The sequence below is a fragment of the Sinohyriopsis cumingii genome, chromosome 4 (assembly GCF_028554795.1).
Source record: "Sinohyriopsis cumingii isolate HCF-2022 chromosome 4, ASM2855479v2, whole genome shotgun sequence".
Classification (NCBI taxonomy): Eukaryota; Metazoa; Mollusca; class Bivalvia; order Unionida; family Unionidae; genus Sinohyriopsis; species Sinohyriopsis cumingii.
The window spans coordinates 107,626,650-107,645,969 of NC_142964.1; the positions used below are offsets into that span (position 1 = coordinate 107,626,650).

At 34.8% G+C, this 19,320-nt stretch overlaps 1 protein-coding gene across 3 annotated transcripts in view; it reads right to left on the reverse strand.

Moving 5' to 3' along the window:
* Window positions 1–19,320, reverse strand: part of LOC149801844 (uncharacterized) — a 115,753-nt gene that overhangs the window by 23,563 nt on the left and 72,870 nt on the right. For all 3 annotated transcript variants that reach the window (XM_089956214.1, XM_089956215.1, XM_089956213.1), the window contains exons 31-37: window positions 15,706–15,837; window positions 14,714–14,887; window positions 13,474–13,572; window positions 10,204–10,338; window positions 6,461–6,624; window positions 4,213–4,306; window positions 1,762–1,897 (exon numbers count right to left, since the gene is read on the reverse strand). In XM_089956214.1, coding sequence (XP_089812340.1) covers window positions 1,762–1,897; window positions 4,213–4,306; window positions 6,461–6,624; window positions 10,204–10,338; window positions 13,474–13,572; window positions 14,714–14,887; window positions 15,706–15,837 — 934 coding nt within the window. The remainder of the gene's footprint in view (window positions 1–1,761; window positions 1,898–4,212; window positions 4,307–6,460; window positions 6,625–10,203; window positions 10,339–13,473; window positions 13,573–14,713; window positions 14,888–15,705; window positions 15,838–19,320) is intronic.

Below are 19,320 nucleotides of genomic sequence, written 5' to 3' on the forward strand. Positions count from 1 at the left end.
TTTATGATGGCTTTCATCTCCAAGAGATGGATGTGGAGACCTGTATCCTCTGGACCTCACTGGGCACTGGCACTGTCAATGTCTAGTAACAGATGGACTACCACAGGTGCTAGCATGTGTAAAAAAAGGTCATATCCATTTAGAGATATTCCTATCATGAGCCAACCTTGTCTGCACCACTGGTTAAGGAATGATGCTATCTCGCTTTTGCTTTTCTGATCCTGTAATCAAGTGGCATGGAAGATTGGTGCCCTTGAGATAGCAAAGTCATCTGCAAAAGATGAGTATAGAGGAAACCCTGCCACCATAAAACAATCTAAGGAGTTCAAGAAACTTCCTAGCTGTGATACATTTTGTGTTGGAACTGGATTTTCCAAGGATGATGATTCAGACCACCTGAAGGTGGGGTAGACATACCAGGTTGAGGTGGGTGAGAAAATTCATACCCAGATGGATGGGATGGACAAAGACTGGACTTCCTAATCAATCAGAAAACTTAGATGATGTAATCATCAAATCAGAATGGATGGCTTGTTGAAATAAAACAATGCCCTTACCAGTGTGAGGCATATGTAGACGACTGTACTGCAAGAGTAATGGTAATGTTATCAATAAGATCCCTGATTATATTAATGTTCCATGACTCAACTTGATGAATCATAGGATGATATATAAAGGAAGTCATATGGCCACTGAATGGTATGGATTGAGAGACAGACAGCTAGATGCTATGAATGGCAGCTGATCTGGCACCAAAACTGGAGGTGTGGCTAGACAGTATTGATTGAGAGTTAAACACAGCAAGCAGACAGTACATGTCAATGCAGTAGTCAGGTGATACCAACAAAAATATGACTGAGATGTGCTCTTTGCTTCCGTCTTTCTCTAGGCTGCTGTGAGATCAACAGATTTCTGGTACATGTTCTCAGAGAAAATATGGTGAGAATTATATTTCCTTTCCTTTTGTTTGCAAGTATTACATGACTTTAATTTCATATTTTTATTATTATTTGTACAACAACATTGGAAAGGAGGTTTGGTTTTGTTGGTATCATGTGACTATTGGTCCTCTGATGTCATGGACAGGTAGGTAGCAAGACTTGGATTGTCACATGACTAGGAATGCAAATGGCAAGTAACAGGTCAAATTTCGTAAATGCTGCGGTTTTGTCTTGGCTGTCAGCAGGTTAACATGTAACAAATGCCATATTAACAATTTCTGAGAAAATAAATCATCTTCCATTCAATCTGATGCAGGTATGGATCAATGTAAGTCATATAAGTTTGCTAGGCCCAGTAGTAAGGAGCTACCCTATGCTGACACATTCCATTCACACATTCTAACTTTTCAATACACAATGCACTGTTCCCACCCCAAAATAAATGTCAAAATATCTAAACTTGGAGGCTCATACAAATTTGCTAGACTCAGGGAGTAAACAAACACTATATAATGAACATTTAATTTTAACAAATTCAAGTAAACAAGCCATCTTAGAGGCTACCATTTAATATGCATTCATGCTAGGATGAATTTCAAAAAAATATTTCATGCATGGTGGTGCTAGAAGAAATATACATTTCAATCAATGTGGGGGGTGATATTATATTTTATGCCTGGTGTTTGAAAACAAAAAGTGTCTTCCAACCCACCCCAACCAATAGCATGATTTATGGAATAACATTCAGCTAACTAAAGGTAATTTTATGATCAAACATCAGCAAATATAATTTTATTGAAGAATTTTTTTTTCTTCATACTTGTTGAAGCAGTATGTCTGTTCTTGCTTCCTTCATCAAACAGGGCATACAATTCCTTGGAATTCGATGCATCCTTGATCACAGATCCTTGGACATACACCATGCCTTTCTTGTCTTTCTTGATTTCCAACTTCTCCTAGAAAAGGAAATAATTCAACATTCAGCAGTGAAGTAAGGGCAACGAGTGGTGTTTCCATAATTCCTTATGGAATATTTCAGAACTGTATAGGATTATCATCTTTGAAATTCTGAACTTCCCATAATAAAGTATTGGCAGCCATAAAATGGAAGATGGTACAACAGCATTACTTTTGTAGGAGATCATCACATTGTAGAACCAATATTTAAATGAATAAAACACTAATGGATCAACAAAGAATACTAAAACCCAGGTCTCTTTATTCTCAAAACTTGAGATTAAAATATCAAAATCATATTTAATACTTACTGCACATAAAGTTTTAGGTCATTAAAATTTGGCATGCTAATAGAGGAACTAAAGAAAAGATGATTAGGAAATTTTGCAGGGGTGGGAAAATCCATTGCTAGAAGTATGGCACAACCAAACATTTGCTTAGGGCAACCAGTGTTTAAAAATCACAGCCCAGTCAGGCAACTATATTTTGATGACTATACCCTGTCAGGCAATTAGATTTTGATGACTATGGCCTGTCAGGCAATTAGATTATTATGACTATACCCTGTCAGGCAATTAGATTTTGATGGCTATGGCCTGTCAGGCAATTAGATTATTATGACTATACCCTGTCAGGCAATTAGATTTTGATGGCTATAGTTTATGATAAACCTGATTACTTTGATGTAAAATTAACTAAAGAAGCTGCCCACATGTCTGTTGCCAGGTGCTAATGTTTATAAATGATCTGATACCTACTTGGCAAGTCAACTATACATAATAATCTCCATTCCTGGTATAAACCTACCAGCAGTGGTTGATGACTGGCTAATGCCAGATGTTAGGCTCACTGCACAAGGCATGACACTAATTAGAGCAGGGGTCTCAAAAACGGCCAAGCTGTACCCTGTGGCCAGCAAAATGATTGGCATCACAAGGTGTCAAGCGATAACAAAGGTGGTGTGGCCCTTGGAACAATGAATATGGTCTCATGAGGCCCTTAAGGTGGTTTGAGTTTGAGACCCCAAGATTAGAGTATAGTAAATCAACAAGATCATATCTTTACTCACAAGAACCATGTTTTCTTTAGACATTATTGTTAGACCAAAACATCTTATGATTGTAGTTGTTTTCAAATCCATCCATATCATGCAGAGCACCTTAAAATTTTCTTCAAAAGGCCATTACTTTTTCACAATTATATGAAAATACATTATTATAATAAATGCATAGTTTGTGCTAATACTTCTTTTGCTGACTTATTTTAAAAATTTGCCAAAGTATGAGAGATAATACTGCAGATAATTTTGCTGATAACTTCCATGAGACATTCATAGTCAGCATGAAGAAAAACAAACTCAAAGAATAATTTTTGTAAAATAAAAAATGGGTTTTATTCAAAGCAAAACATTATGGAATGTGCTTAACATTTATATTAGAAAAAAATTTGAAGCTTAAAGTACTTCTGAACTTTATGTATAATATTAAATGTGTAAAATAAACAGAACTAGATTTTGATGTAATACTTAAGAAATGCAGCATAAACATCAGGCAATCAGAACCAACAGACATCCAGAATAATATTTACTTTATAACTCTGAAAAAGGTTCTTTTATATCAATGTTAGAATTTCTTTGTGCTTTAAAGCATATAAAGGAACTGAAAAATCATAAAGTTAAAAATTCTGGCGTTGATTAAGTCAACATTTATAAATATAATTTACTGCTGAAGAAATGAATAATTTGATTTGGCATATTGAACAACCTGACTATTTTGTTGGGCAACCAGATTTTTCAGTCTGGTTGTCTAGTAGGCATAAATAATAATAATAATAATGAGGACTTTGCATAGTGCCTAATTTTTAGAAGCTCTAAGCACTTTACAACATTAAAGTCCATGTTTTCTAAAAATATTTTCCACCCCAAATGTGTGAGACAAAATTTATTCTAACTCATGTTGCGGAATGACAAAATTTAAACTTTGAGTTTGAGCTCCAAAAGTTGCAAGAATATGAGACCTGGTCATGAAACATGCTTTTGTAGATTTTATGTTTGGCCTCAGTCTTTCTTTCATAACATTATCTTTCTTTTGGGGTTCCCAGATAGCTTAGCTCTGGATTATAAATTTGATATAAATATCCAAAGAATATCACAAAGATCTGCAGAGTTTAACTGTTCATAAAATTCCTTGCATTCCATTCATGTGTTTAATTCATCAGGACATGAATAAACTGACCTACAATGGGATGATCATTTCAAAAAGCAGTTTTCTTCCAAGTCTGAAGATCATCTGTAAACTCAAGAATAATAACTTACATCATCATAGTTTCCTGGCTGGGCAAACAAGTCTATCAGCTTCTCATTGTACAATTCCATCATATAGGCTGATACCTTGATCTGAAACTTTGACCTGAAAGGAGGATCATGGGAAAATATTGACTGTAACCTCAGTATTATATAATACAAGTACTATCCCTATCTATAGTGACAATTATCTCTTTAAAAGATCTTTCTAACTGAAGATGTACAGAAAACATTGACAAATCAAGTATTATTAACTTGTGGGAACACTAAAAGAACTAGCTGAGTCCTGATTAAAAAAACAACTTTGTGATCTGAAAAATACCCTAAACAACTAAAATCTTTAACCAAAATTTGGACCCAAAGCACTCTGAGTTTTCAAAGTTCTATTGAATATATTCTGGGGTAAATATAGCTCTCATTTGTTATGCATCCTTCATTATTATGTGATTCTAGATATATGCAGTCACTCAATGGACCCTGAGTAAAAAAAATAAAGAGAAAGAAACAAATATATATTTTTCAAAATTCACTGAATTGGTAAATTCGTGAAATGATTTTACTGAAGTATAGTACAGTCAAAGTGCATTAAGACAAGTCTGCATTTGTCTATAATTCACCACTATTTAACTGAGCTGCTGTAAGCTACTGTATTCTGTAAGCTATAGGAAATCTGATATCACTGTCAGACCAAATGTTATGTGCCAGACCAGCTTACTAAGCTGTGCATCCATACCATGCCAATCACATATCATTATTTCTAAGCATGCAATAATTAATCATGTAGCAAAAAACCTCTTGCTTTATGGATAAACAAATATTATACTTCATATTTGTACAATATCAAATCCATAAGTAAATCTAAAACAACAGGAACCATGCAGACCCGTAGATGTTCTATTTATAGTAACAATGCCTCTGCCTAGCTAGAACAATGCTGTTGCCACTGGGGCAAAACAGCGTGTGCAGAGTGTCTGCTGAGTTTAGTACCTCAGTAGGTGTGCAGAGTGTCTGCTTAGTTTAGTACCTCAGTAGGTGTGCAGAGTGCTTAGTTTAGTACCTCAGTAGGGTGCGCAGAGTGTCTGCTTAGTTTAGTACCTCAGTAGGGTGTGCAGAGTGTCTGCTTAGTTTAGTACCTCAGTAGGGTGTGCAGAGTGTCTGCTTAGTTTAGTACCTCAGCAGGTGTGCAGAGTGTCTGCTTAGTTTAGTACCTCAGTAGGATGTGCAGAGTGTCTGCTTAGTTTAGTACCTCAGTAGGGTGTGCAGAGTGTCTGCTTAGTTTAGTACCTCAGTAGGGTGTGCAGAGTGTCTGCTTAGTTTAGTACCTCAGCAGAACAAGGTTGCATTTCATGAATGTAATTTTTCACAAAGGTGATATTGGAAAAATCCAAGTTACTCATCCGGACTTTATAAGATGTAAACATTATATCTGGCTTGTGTCCTCCATAGAGTTAACATGATTTCTTGTTGCACAGGAACAGATAGAAACAGTGATGTTTTTAAGAGTGAATTTTGATCAAAAGTGGTAATCACTAACCAATGTCAGGATTAGATTAGAAATGAACAATGATCAAGGTATTTAAGAAGAAAGGTCCTCTATTTCATCATTATCTTCAGATCTGGACCAAATACATATTTATATATTTAAGAAATCCTAAGTTTTCAATATGATAATTTAATTTTTATAATTGTGATTGTCAATGTGATTGTCCATTCTGTTGCATAATTACCATTATGCAAGAATTAGGTATTTAATATACACTAATACAGGGATAGCTTTCCTTCAAATTTCAATCTTTGAAACTGACCTTACAGACAACTTTTTTCCCCTCTGAAATTTCATAGTCTTTTGATTATTCTTTTCAACATGTATGGATAATGAATTGAATATGCAGTATATGTGGAAAGAACAGAAATGATCAAAGCTGATCAAGATATTATTAAATACTTTCTGTCTTTTTGGAGAAGGTACATTTCAATTAAAGGCATCAAACTGGTACATAAAAACAAGAGATTTTTCAAAACAAAAAATATTTTAATAGGAGTACAATTTGTCAACTATTTCCGTTTTTTTTAAACAAAAAAATTAATTTTTAAATCAGCAATAATTGTAATGCCATAATGAGCAGGCAAACATTTGATTTGGATCTGTAATTTATTCCTGATAACAGTTTCAATCTGACAACTAATAACCATTCACAACTGAGGAAACAAAGAGTCCCAAGAAATATTGTTTGTCCAATCACAATTACAATTAACTTACCTGAGCTCATCTGCAAGCTCAAAGATCCTGTTGAAAGCTCTGGGAGCAATTCCTGGGTACTTCAGTTCCCTGTCTCCAATCATGGTGAATGTTTTACCAGAACCAGTCTGACCATAGGCAAATATACACACATTGTATCCATCAATTGCAGACTGGATCAAATTCTGAAAGACAAAATGTGCAAATCAACAGGTCATTCAACAGTATCCAACATATGGGTTATGGTGTTTCAGAGATGTCACCTGATGAGCATGTGTATCCGAATTTCTGGTCCGAATTAAGGCAGCCCATCTTGAATAGATAACAGGGTCATTAAAAGTAAAAAGCTTCTAAACAATCCTACTAATACTACTACAGTACATGCTAATAATACTACAGTACATGCTAATACTGCTACAGTACATGCTAATAATATTAGTACATAATACTACTACAGTACATGCTAATAATACTACAGTACATGCTAATAATATTAGTATATAATACTACTACAGCACATGCTAATAATATTAGTACATAATACTACTACAGTACATGCTAATAATACTACAGTACATGCTAATAATACTACAGTACATGCTAATAATATTAGTATATAATACTACTACAGCACATGCTAATAATATTAGTACATAATACTACTACAGTACATGCTAATAATACTACAGTACATGCTAATAATATTAGTATATAATACTACTACAGCACATGCTAATAATATTAGTACATACTACTACTACAGTACATGCTAATACTACTACTACAGTACATGCTAATAATATTAGTACATAATACTACTACAGTACATGCTAATAATACTACAGTACATGCTAATAATATTAGTACATAATACTACTACAGTACATGCTAATACTACTACTACAGTACATGCTAATAATAGTAGTACATAATACTACTACAGTACATGCTAATACTATTACTACAGTACATGCTAATAATATTAGTATATAATACTACTACAGTACATGCTAATAATATTAGTACAAAATACTACTACAGTACATGCTAATACTACTACTACAGTACATGCTAATAATATTAGTTCATAATACTACTACAGTACATGCTAATACTATTAGTACCTAATACTACTACAGTACATGCTAATACTACTACTACAGTACATGCTAATAATATTAGTACATAATACTACTAGAGTACATGCTAATACTATTAGTACCTAATACTACTAGAGTACATGCTAATAATATTAGTACATAATACTACTACAGTACATGCTAATAATATTAGTACATAGAGACACAGGTTTATATAACTTTATTAAGAGATTATAGTTATGTGATAAACAATAAATAGTTATCTATTGTTTATCACATAACTACTGTCCCCCAACCCACCAATGTAGATAAGAAATGGTTGTACAAAAAGAAATTTGGTGGCTATGGCAATGAATTTAAACACCTCATATTAATAATTATATCAAATATTTCTCAGCTTTTTAGAACTGCAATAAAGTTACTTTGGCATAAAGATGCAATATCTGTTGCAAGGATTTTGTGTTTATAAACTCAGTGACATTCAGCTTCCAAAGAGTGTTACCCTTGAATGAGGGTTCTAACTCGTTCAGTTACAACTGCATTCTCTTTTTCCCTCTCTCCACCAATTTATAAAGTTTATGATGATATTAGGGATAAACCTAACTCAACTCTTGATCATTTTTAGAAATCTTTGGTCCAGTGGTATCGATAGTCATTACTGATATAGCTAAACTCTTTTACATGACACATACATATGAGCTAAAAGTAACCAAGTCTACTAGCTGCATCTCTGGGGAAGAAATTGAATGAGAAAATGTGTGAGTTAGCCAAAAAGATAGTGTTTCTTTCAGTAGCTATGAAATTGGTGAAAAGAACAATGTTGATCATCCACTTGGAAAGATTGATTCATAGGTAAATCACTATCAGAACCGAGTAGTTTTAGAAAATTCAAGTACGATGCAATGATTCTAGGAACATCTATGGAATGTTCAAACCATTATTGTCATGAATCAACCTTTGACAAAAAGTCACATCTTTTAAATCAAAGCACTTCCTTTTCCATGCCAAGCATTCATTCACTTTCTTGATATAAAAATCTGATGCACAATGAAGTAAGCAAAATCAAAGTGGAAATAAGCCTTAAAAATGAAAACCTTTATTGAGCAATTTCCCATAAAGTTCAAACCATGTACTTTTTCTGGATCTAACTGATCATATGCCTGATGTAGTCAAATAGAATGGAACCACATGCCCTTGAGTTATGTACACGCCATGGACAACACGAACTCAACCTGGTTGCTGATGCAGTTCCCATATGTACCTGAGCATATCATCTTGGTGTGACTAATTTATATGTCCCCATTATTATGGCATTCAAAACACTACCTTAATTATTAAAGACAGACACTGACTGCTGCACTTACTAGTATATAGCTTGGATATTAGTTAAAAAAAGCAAACAAATGCAGAGCTCTGCCATACTACTGGAGAAAAAAGATGAAAGGTACTTCTAATAAATAAATAATTTAATAAACAAAAGTAAATGAGGCGATTATTATTTTAAAGTGTCTCTCTCTGTCTCTTTCATATTTCTGATCCAATGCTGTACTTGCTACAAACATAAAAATAAATGAACTTGCTTTTTTGCATCAATACAATTTAGATGCTGATTAGAAAATTGGAATTTGTAATGCTTTATTCACTGGCAAAGTGAAATGTGACACGTACCTGGTCTAAAACTAACCTGAGCCTACACAGACTTAGTGTAATGCTAGCTGGGGACAACCTGTCTGGGAAACTCACCAGGTTTTTTTCTAAAGGCAGTATAGGTTCTAGATTGGACTTTGCAAGATCAGGAAGTTAGCCTGACAACATGTGTCATTATTTCATGACTTTCATTATACTGGCAGTAAATGATCCATCATTATTTGTTTTAAATCAATGATAAATGATATTATGTTCCTAACATACACTGAACAGAACATAACAGAATCAACTTTATATATTCTCAGTGCATTTAACAAGTACAACTGAAAATTAAACCCCACACCAGCTCATTATAGTTATTACAACTGAGAAAGTATCCAAACTAAAACAGGTGACTAAGATTAGCATTATATAAATGAAAGGACATCACATCAATTTACATGATACATAGCATGGAAATGTGCATTTAATCGTACTTTTGTACAAAAATGTTGTGATTACAAAATTGAGCTGAAGAAAAATGTACGAAAAGAGGTAAATAATTTATGGAGCAATGCTATTAACATGACATGCTTGCAGTGGAGTTTGCTTTGTGTTTATCATTTCTCAGTGAAACAACTTAGCATACAATACAAATATTATTTTATACATATAATGTAATTTGTTAGCTTCTAAGTTGTATTAATCACCTCCTATTGTGTCAAAAAACTCCTAAATTTCTGTCATAGTGTTCCTGTGCTTTATATCTATGGAGATCTCTCAAAATGGTAACTACAAATTCTTTTTTCAGAAAATTATAAAGAAAATCTATACACAGAAATTTAAGTGAAAAGATGATCAAAGTGAAATTGGTTATAATACAAGCATACCATGTTAGAAAGGCAAAATGAAAATGTAGTTTTAGTTAAAATGGTACTTCATAAAAATAATTAAGTTTTGCAGGGTTCAATATTACATGACTTGAATGAAAGCATATTGGAAGTGAATGTAGACAAATGGATGTGAATGGTAACTTGCATTTGTATCTTCAAATATTTTCTCCTGTGATGAATCCTCCATGAAAACTTGGTCAAACTGGAAGTCCTTAGGTCCCCTTTCTGTCTCAACACAGATGCTGTATTCATCTGCTGATCTTACAACTGAGTGGTTTTTCTAAAATACAGTAATAAAACTGACATTATTATAATTCTCTTTCCGCTAAACATTCAATAAATCTTGTATTAATATAGAGAAAGACTGATGGACAGGGAAGGAGCAAACAAACAAGAGTGAATAAACCTATATATTACAACAGAGATTGGACCCATGATACAGAGGGTGATAGAGTGGAGAATACAAGTATACTATCATCCATTACCTGCAACATAGCCATTAAACACTCCTTCTAGTAATTAATTATATTATTTCAACAGTTGTTCTGTAAACTTCAGTGTTAACATGTCAGATTCAGCACATGCACATACTCAGTACATTCACATAGCAGACACATAAACACATGTACATATTCAGTACATTTACATAGCAGACACATATGCACATGCATATACTCAGTACATTCACATCGCAGACACATACACACATGCACATACTCAGTACATTCACACAGCAGACACATACACACATGCACATACTCAGTACATTCACATAGCAGACACATATGCACATAGTACATTCAGCTAGCAGACACATATGCACATGCACATACTCAGTACATTCACATCGCAGACACATACACACATGCACATACTCAGTACATTCACATCGCAGACACATACACACATGCACATACTCAGTACATTCACATAGCAGACACATACACACATGCACATACTCAGTACATTCAACTAGCAGACATACATGCATATACTCAGTACATTCACATACTCAGTACATTCACACAGCAGACACATACACACATTCACATACTCAGTACATTCACACAGCAGACACATACACACATTCACATACTCAGTACATTCAACTAGCAGACACATACACACATGCACATACTCAGTACATTCACACAGCAGACACATACACACATGCACATACTCAGTACATTCACACAGCAGACACATACACACATGCACATACTCAGTACATTCACATAGCAGACACACATGCACATACTCAGTACATTCACACAGCAGACACATACACACATGCACATACTCAGTACATTCACATAGCAGACACATACACACATGCACATACTCAGTACATTTACATAGCAGACACATACACACATGCACATACTCAGTACATTTACATAGCAGACACATACACACATGCACATACTCAGTACATTTACATAGCAGACACATACACACATGCACATACTCAGTACATTTACATAGCAGACACATACACACATGCACATACTCAGTACATTCACACAGCAGACACATACACACATTCACATACTCAGTACATTCACATAGCAGACACATATGCACATAGTACATTCAACTAGCAGACACATACACACATGCACATACTCAGTACATTCACATAGCAGACACATACACACATGCACATACTCAGTACATTTACATAGCAGACACATACACACATGCACATACTCAGTACATTCACACAGCAGACACATACACACATGCACATACTCAGTACATTCACACAGCAGACACATACACACATGCACATACTCAGTACATTCACACAGCAGACACATACACACATGCACATACTCAGTACATTCACACAGCAGACACATACACACATGCACATACCCAGTACATTCACATAGCAGACACATACACACATGCACATACTCAGTACATTCACATAGCAGACACATACACACATGCACATACTCAGTACATTCACATAGCAGACACATACACACATGCACATACTCAGCACATACACACACTCAGCACAGTGGCCTAGTGGTAAGAGCATTCACCTTGGATGCAGGAGGTCATGGGTTTGAACCCTGGCAGCGTCATTCCAAAGACTTATAAAAATAGTACTAACAGCTGCCTTGCTAGGCATTCAGTATTAAAAGGTTAGTGTTAGGACTGGATGGCCTGGTGTCAGGAAAAATGGACTGGGTGGGATATCATGCTACATGCCTGCGGCATGATGCCCCAGTGTTAGACATCACTATAAACTGCAACACTGCAGACATCAAAGTGATATGACTAAAAAATTGTTATAGCTATCTTAAAAATCCAAATCACATACACAAACTCAGCACATGCACATCCTCAGCACATACATATATTCAGCATACACATACATAGTACATACACATACTCAGCACATAAACATACTCAAGCATATAAACATGAACAGGACATACTCAGCACATACATATACTTGAGTACATGCACATTCTCAACACATACATATACTCAGCACATGCACATCCTCAACACATACATATATTCAGCATACACATACTCAGTACATGCACATACTCAGCACATAAACATACTCAAGCATATAAACATAAACAGGACATACTCAGCACATACACATACTTGAGTACATGCACATGTTCAGCACATACATATACTCAGCAAATGCACATACTCAGCACATATATTCAGCATACACATACTCAGTACATACACAAACTCAGCACATAAACATACTCAAGCATATAAACATAAACAGGACATACTCAGCACATACACATACTTGAGTACATGCACATACTCAGGACACAAAAATATCCCATATTTCTTGAATGATAAGCTGTTTTTCCCATATTCTTTAACCTTACTGAGCATGAAACTGAATCTAAAGTTCAATGTAAAAAAATATGATAGTCTCTGACTTTAATTAGAAGATACGTAAAATAAATAAAAAAAATCAGTATTTTCTTAAAACTTGGCTCCTATCCTTAATTGCTACATTTCAATGACAAATATGTACTGTATATACTTGCTTTCTAAGTCAGTTCCATCTGAAAACAACATAGACTCCAATCTACCATTGGATAATGCAGTGCTAGTCTGGTTCTATGTTGTTTTCTTTTTCTACAGATTACACCTTACAAAATCACATAAACCAAGATCTGTTGGTAAATTATGCAATGGTCTGGAAATCTGAGACTTAGCTGGAGTTTGTTTTCAAAATGTTTCAAGAATATAGAGTCATATCTGATAAAAAGAATATAACCAATGTGCAAAAATTGTTGTCAATTCTTATCTAAGCAAGTCTTGTTTGCTGATAAGTCTGCCCGACATTTTTCATTACATCAATAAAGTGGGCATTCTAGGGTTATCATGGAAGAAATTCTGCATACATATTACTAACCCTCTCAATCTCTGTCTTACTCAATGGACGAGCTCGACAGTATACTCGAATCTTGCCCTTCATGTCCTCAACCATGTTGTAATATTTCTTGCGTAGAACCTAAAAGATTACATGTAAAAATACTGAATACAAAATATTGCTAAACACGTGATATCTACACCCACTTTATGCAACTTTCCAACTGTAGTCCATATAATTATGAATTCCTTTCTTTTTATGCCACCAAAACACTGCAAAATGACTGTGGCTGGCTTTATATTCTATGTTTGGAACTAAAATATCCATAAATCCTAATTAAATTTTATCCCAGAACACTGATAAAAAGCATCATAAATACATAAAACCTTTATCCACAAACTCATCAAAGTTTCTGGAAATGTTCTTATTCTAATTCAATCTTAATATTGAGGTCTATTTTATGCTAAGACAAGAATTACTGGATTTCCAAATGAAATAATTCTGGTAATCAACTAGAGGAGAATGCCAGAAAATTTCTTCACCAGCCTTTCAACTGACATCAATAGCATTATGCTCAAGAAATCTGAGCTAATTTAAGTTGCTTGACTGGTCTAGTGGTAAGTCTGGAGGCATTCAGACAAACCAACTTCAAATCCCATGATGTATATATACTTTTTCTTCCTCAATTTTTTTTAATATATTTTTATTCATATTTTTTATGTGATAGTTTACCTTGAATTAAGAAGATGAATTACGTTACTACTGATATTTTCTGTGTGAATATACACAGCAGAACATAAATGGCAAACCGCTGACATTATTGTGCATGATATTGTAAGAAATCTGCATCTTTCAGTCTGTTATTCTTATTGCTAGCCAATAAGTTTGAGTATAAAATAAACAGAAAATAGGCTTGATTTGAGTGAATAATTGATTTATTTCTTCTCACGAATGAAAATTCAAGCATTTTCACCCACTAAATGAAGTATATCCATTATTCACTCATTTCAATCAGGTAACCTCCATATCTTAAAGATTAGTATATAAGAAAAATGACTCAGAACAATTAAATTGTTGATTTCTGGAACAAGTGATTTCTCCTTTTCTTGTCACAGTTGTAATCTGAGAGGAAAATTAATGAATCAAAGAGATCAATGGATTCTATGATGATTATATAAATATATAAATAATGAAAAAGTGGATGGCTGAATTTTTTTTAATGAAATGAAATTCAATAAATTTCTATTGTTCTGTCCAAATTAGCTTTAAGAATATTACATACTCTCTCACTCTCATAGTTCTTGGTAAGGGTTTTATTCTCCTCTACAAGTTTCTTATTATCTGTCTCCAGACTCTTGACTTTCATGGCAGCCTCCACTCCCTCCTTGGCTGCTATGCTTATCTCCTTCATTTCTGCCTGCAGCTTCTGTATTGTTTTCTCCTTCTCATCGAACTCCTGAAGCAAATAAAAAAAGAACTGAGTCAGTGAATGAATACATAAACAAACAAATTAGAGTTTCCAAATAACAGGAACTCATAAGTTGCAACTGTTTCTGTGGCTAAAGTCATTGTTTTCAAGCAATTTGAATTCTACAATTCATTTTTTCTGGGTACCATTTTTCATAGTTGTGATACAACAAACATTAAAAACATTGAAAGATCCAATGAAAAATTATGACATAACCCTTTCCTAAATCCATTTCCCTGAAATGAGTAGCAACTGAAATGCAATTGTTTTACAAAACCAAAGAAACTCGTAGATCAATGAAAATAACTGAACTCACAGTAAGCCCTGGTGAGCAGGTCACAGTGACTGAAATTTGAGTGCTGATTCTTCTCATCACATTCCTTATACCATAGAATAAATATAGCTTAGGTCTATACTAGCATGTGATACAAGATTTTATAGTGAAGTTTGTCAAAACTAAACTCTCCTGAGTCACTAAATCAGAGTAAACATCTCAGTTTCCATGATTGCTGGTAAGTTATTTTCAAAATAATCTTCCCTACTCAAATCACTGTCCATTCCCAAAACAGTTTCTGATAAAGATGCATCAAATAAGAAATTGTTTAGCCTATGATGAAGGCTGCAATATTTCATATAAATTTAAGACACTATGATACTATTTTGGTTACATTATTGTTTTTGTAATATCTTCCCAGGTTTGATATTCACAGTGGTAATTCATCCCAGCTAAGAGTAAAATGTTTTTTTTCTTATTGGTTGCTTTATACCATGTGACTACCCTATTATTATGCTGTTATGTTACTGACTTTTCTGAGTTTGTTAATCTCATCTTCTGCTGCCTTGAGGTCTTCCTGAAGCTTGTCCTTTCTCTGTGTGGTCATTTCAAGCTTCTTCTCAAGCTCTTTCAGTATCTTCTCTTGCCGCTTGTTCTGCGGACGCTGGAACATAATGTATGCATTAATTGATAATATTTAATATATTTTACTTACACGTAATATCAGAATACATGTAAATAATGATGGACATCATATTAAAAATTACAGACTTGATAGAGCTGCACCATGCTATTTTTTAAGCAGTTTGAAATCAAGAGAGGCAACGTACACTGTGCAAATTCGTTTACATTGGTGTTCAGGTACACAAAATAAATGCAAGAAAATGTATGTATTTGGAAAAGGTGTGACACAAAGATGCTAAATAATGTAACTAGTCCTTGGTAATTACTGAAACTAATGATTAATTTGTATCATGTGTGATTAATTGACGAGCAAAGACTTATCAGTGTTAAAAATAGGAAAAACCAAAGAGCACAATAGCTAGACAAATACAGTTTTTGAAGGTGGACAATAGAAAATAAGCATCAGGAATGAGAACACTGGTAAAATAAGCAATAATGAATGCTGGAATGTAAGACATTATAATAATAAACAGAAATGAACAACACTTGAAAGACACTTTCTCTGCAGCTTCTAAAATCTTTATGAGACATACTGTAGCACACTGGGACTAAGTCACAAAATGTACATGAAAATAAAAAGTTTTAATTTTAACAACAAGATGTATGTAATAAGTGCTGTATAATAGATTTGCTTTCATAATTACACATAACTACTTGTCAATGTAGGTCAGAGTAGGTCCTTAGTGGGTCAATACTCACTTGGGAAATGAATGACTGTTTTGCCACACAGCATTGGTAGCTTTAAATATTTAAATAAGCTTACTTTTTCAACACTAAAACAAACCATCCTCTGAGTCCAGTGATTATGGAAATGAATGACTATTTTCCCACACAGCATTGGTAGCTTTAAATATTTAAATAAGCTTACTTTTTCAACACTAAAACAAACCATCCTCTGAGTCCAGTGATTATGGAAATCAAGGTAGAAATATAAAATTTGGTTAATATGAAATGCAATCAATAAAAAAGAATCAATCAAATCTTTGTTTAAATTAACAAAATATTATAAAAATGCTATTCTTTTAGACATAGAAGTTTAGTTGTACAGATAGAAATATGAAAGAGAAACCAATTTTTGAAGTAAGGTGTTTCTTCAATAATACTTACCGATCATAATACCTTGGGAGTATGACCACTACTTCACAAATCCAGTCCTCACATGTTAAATATTTTGCTATTAAAAAGTTAAACATTGTTTGCCCACATAAGTAGGAGTCAGACAAGTGTAATCTCCCATTGATAGAGGGACTAGCACAAAATCCTGTCCATACTTCAGTTACTCTTGGAGCTGACTGCACCCTTTGCCAGTAGGATGCAACTGTGAGGAGGTTGTAGGATGTATCTGTATTATGATTGGGTAAGTATTATTGAAGAATCATATTTTATTCCAAAAATAAGTTTCTTCTTCAAATACATTACCCAATCATAATACCTTAGGAGAATAGGCATGAGGAGTAGGGAGGTACAATACTTTATACTGGAGAATACCAAAATCCAGTCCCCTAAGATATGTGAGGTAGTTTCAACTCTAGAGATATAACTGGACTGGAGTGGTGACTCCTATTTGTTGATGTGGCTGACAAGGAACATTTTCTCCCCCTGAAAATCCATCAGAAGTTGCAGAGAAGTCAGTGAGAAGCTACTGAATCACCTGGAAAAGTAGCCTGTAGTGAAGGTAAAGCAGGAGAAAGTCACTTCTGACCTCTGTCCTATGGCATGTATAATATCTTAGAGGGAGCAGTGGCAATTAAATGCAATGCTGGCTTTGACTGACCTAACCTCATGAAATGTGACCTAATTTAATTTGACCTTGGATTAATTTTCAACATGCAGAGTTAATAACCCATCATATCTTGGACAAAATCCATGGATCACCCATGAAACAGTGATGTATTGGCTCTTGTTACACTGGAAAAAGTTGAATTCCTCCGAAAGGGATGGTAGAAGAGAAGCATAAATATGGCCTTATGTCTGATCAAATCAACAGAACAGGAAGGAATGCCCCTCCAACAAAAGTCAAGGACTGCCTGAGAGGGTCCTTTCTATTCCTTATCTCCTCCAAGACAGAAAGAAAATGGGCATGGCTAAGGGTTTAAGATCCTATGAAGTTTCCCTCTGTTATACAAGAAAAGTGACATGATGATTGCCCAGTTAGTGGACACATAGAGAAATGCACCTCTGCTACTTCAGAATAAAGGATGCAGCTATAGTGCAAGGTAAGTCAGTATTGAACTGCACTGTTGTTACATGAGCCATATGAGTGTATGTGTGTGTGTGTGATTTCTATTTTTAACTTAGCTTTCACCATTTTTCAGTCATATCACTATAATGTCTGCAGTGTGGCAGTTATAGTGATATCTAGCACTGGGCATCATGCCACAGACATATAGCATCATGTCCCACCCAGACACATTATTCTGACACCAGGCTGACCAGTCCTTACACTAACCTCTTAATGCTGAGTGCCTAGTGAGGCAGCTGCTAGTACCATTTTTTTAATAAGTCTTTGGCACGACTCACCTGGGGTTCATATCTGTTACCTCCCGCATCTGAGGCGGATGCTCTAAGCACTAGGCCACCGGAGTGGTTGAGCCATATGAGAGACTGATTTTACAGCATGAGTGCCAAAGGGTTCTTGATAAAGGGTTTAGGCTATTTATTTAGACTGCTGAAAAGAGAAAGCCATCTAAAAAGTCTGCAATAAAAGCAGTCTGATTTACACATTGACATCATTGGGCTGAGAAATAATTATCAAGATTGTGAGCGTGAGTCATATACTGGTATGGTACCAGGCATCATGACTATAACACTGTCAGAGCTGGCATGGACTGGCATCTTGGACTGACTTGTTGCTGTGGCCACACTGTAAATAAGACAAGTTGGGTTGTCTTGGGGCTGTTTACAATTGATTGGTGATGGCATTGTACTGAGACAGATCCACAGGGTACCAGGCCTACAAGGATCTGTAATAGATATGGAGCATTTTATGATAAAAGACTGCCTTAGTTCCTTAATAGCAGCTAGGCACTAAACTGACCATAGCATGGGACAGTCATGACACTATGCTGGATGTTTCTACCCAATGGATGCCTGTGTTATGATGCTGGGACTGCATATGTGATATTAGGTTACCATAAGTAGTCCACTCAGGCTTATCTGTAGACTGGATCAGATTCTGTATTGACTGCTAAATCTAATGGCAGAGTCTGGTCCTGACAGAACAGGAAAATCATTTCCTTTTTATTGGTGCCAGGTTCGTGATGCTGGCATGGGCTAGTTGATTTTGTGTACCCATAATTGGTCCCTACCTGCATTCTATGAGGCCACATCTGAGTGGTGTTGACTATTGTTGCTTTGCCTGCCTGCATGTCATAGTAACAATAGATGGGCTGTCGTACTGAGGTAGAATCACAAACTTACTGTGAAGTGGACCCTAGTGAACAAACAAATGTCTACAGAAATT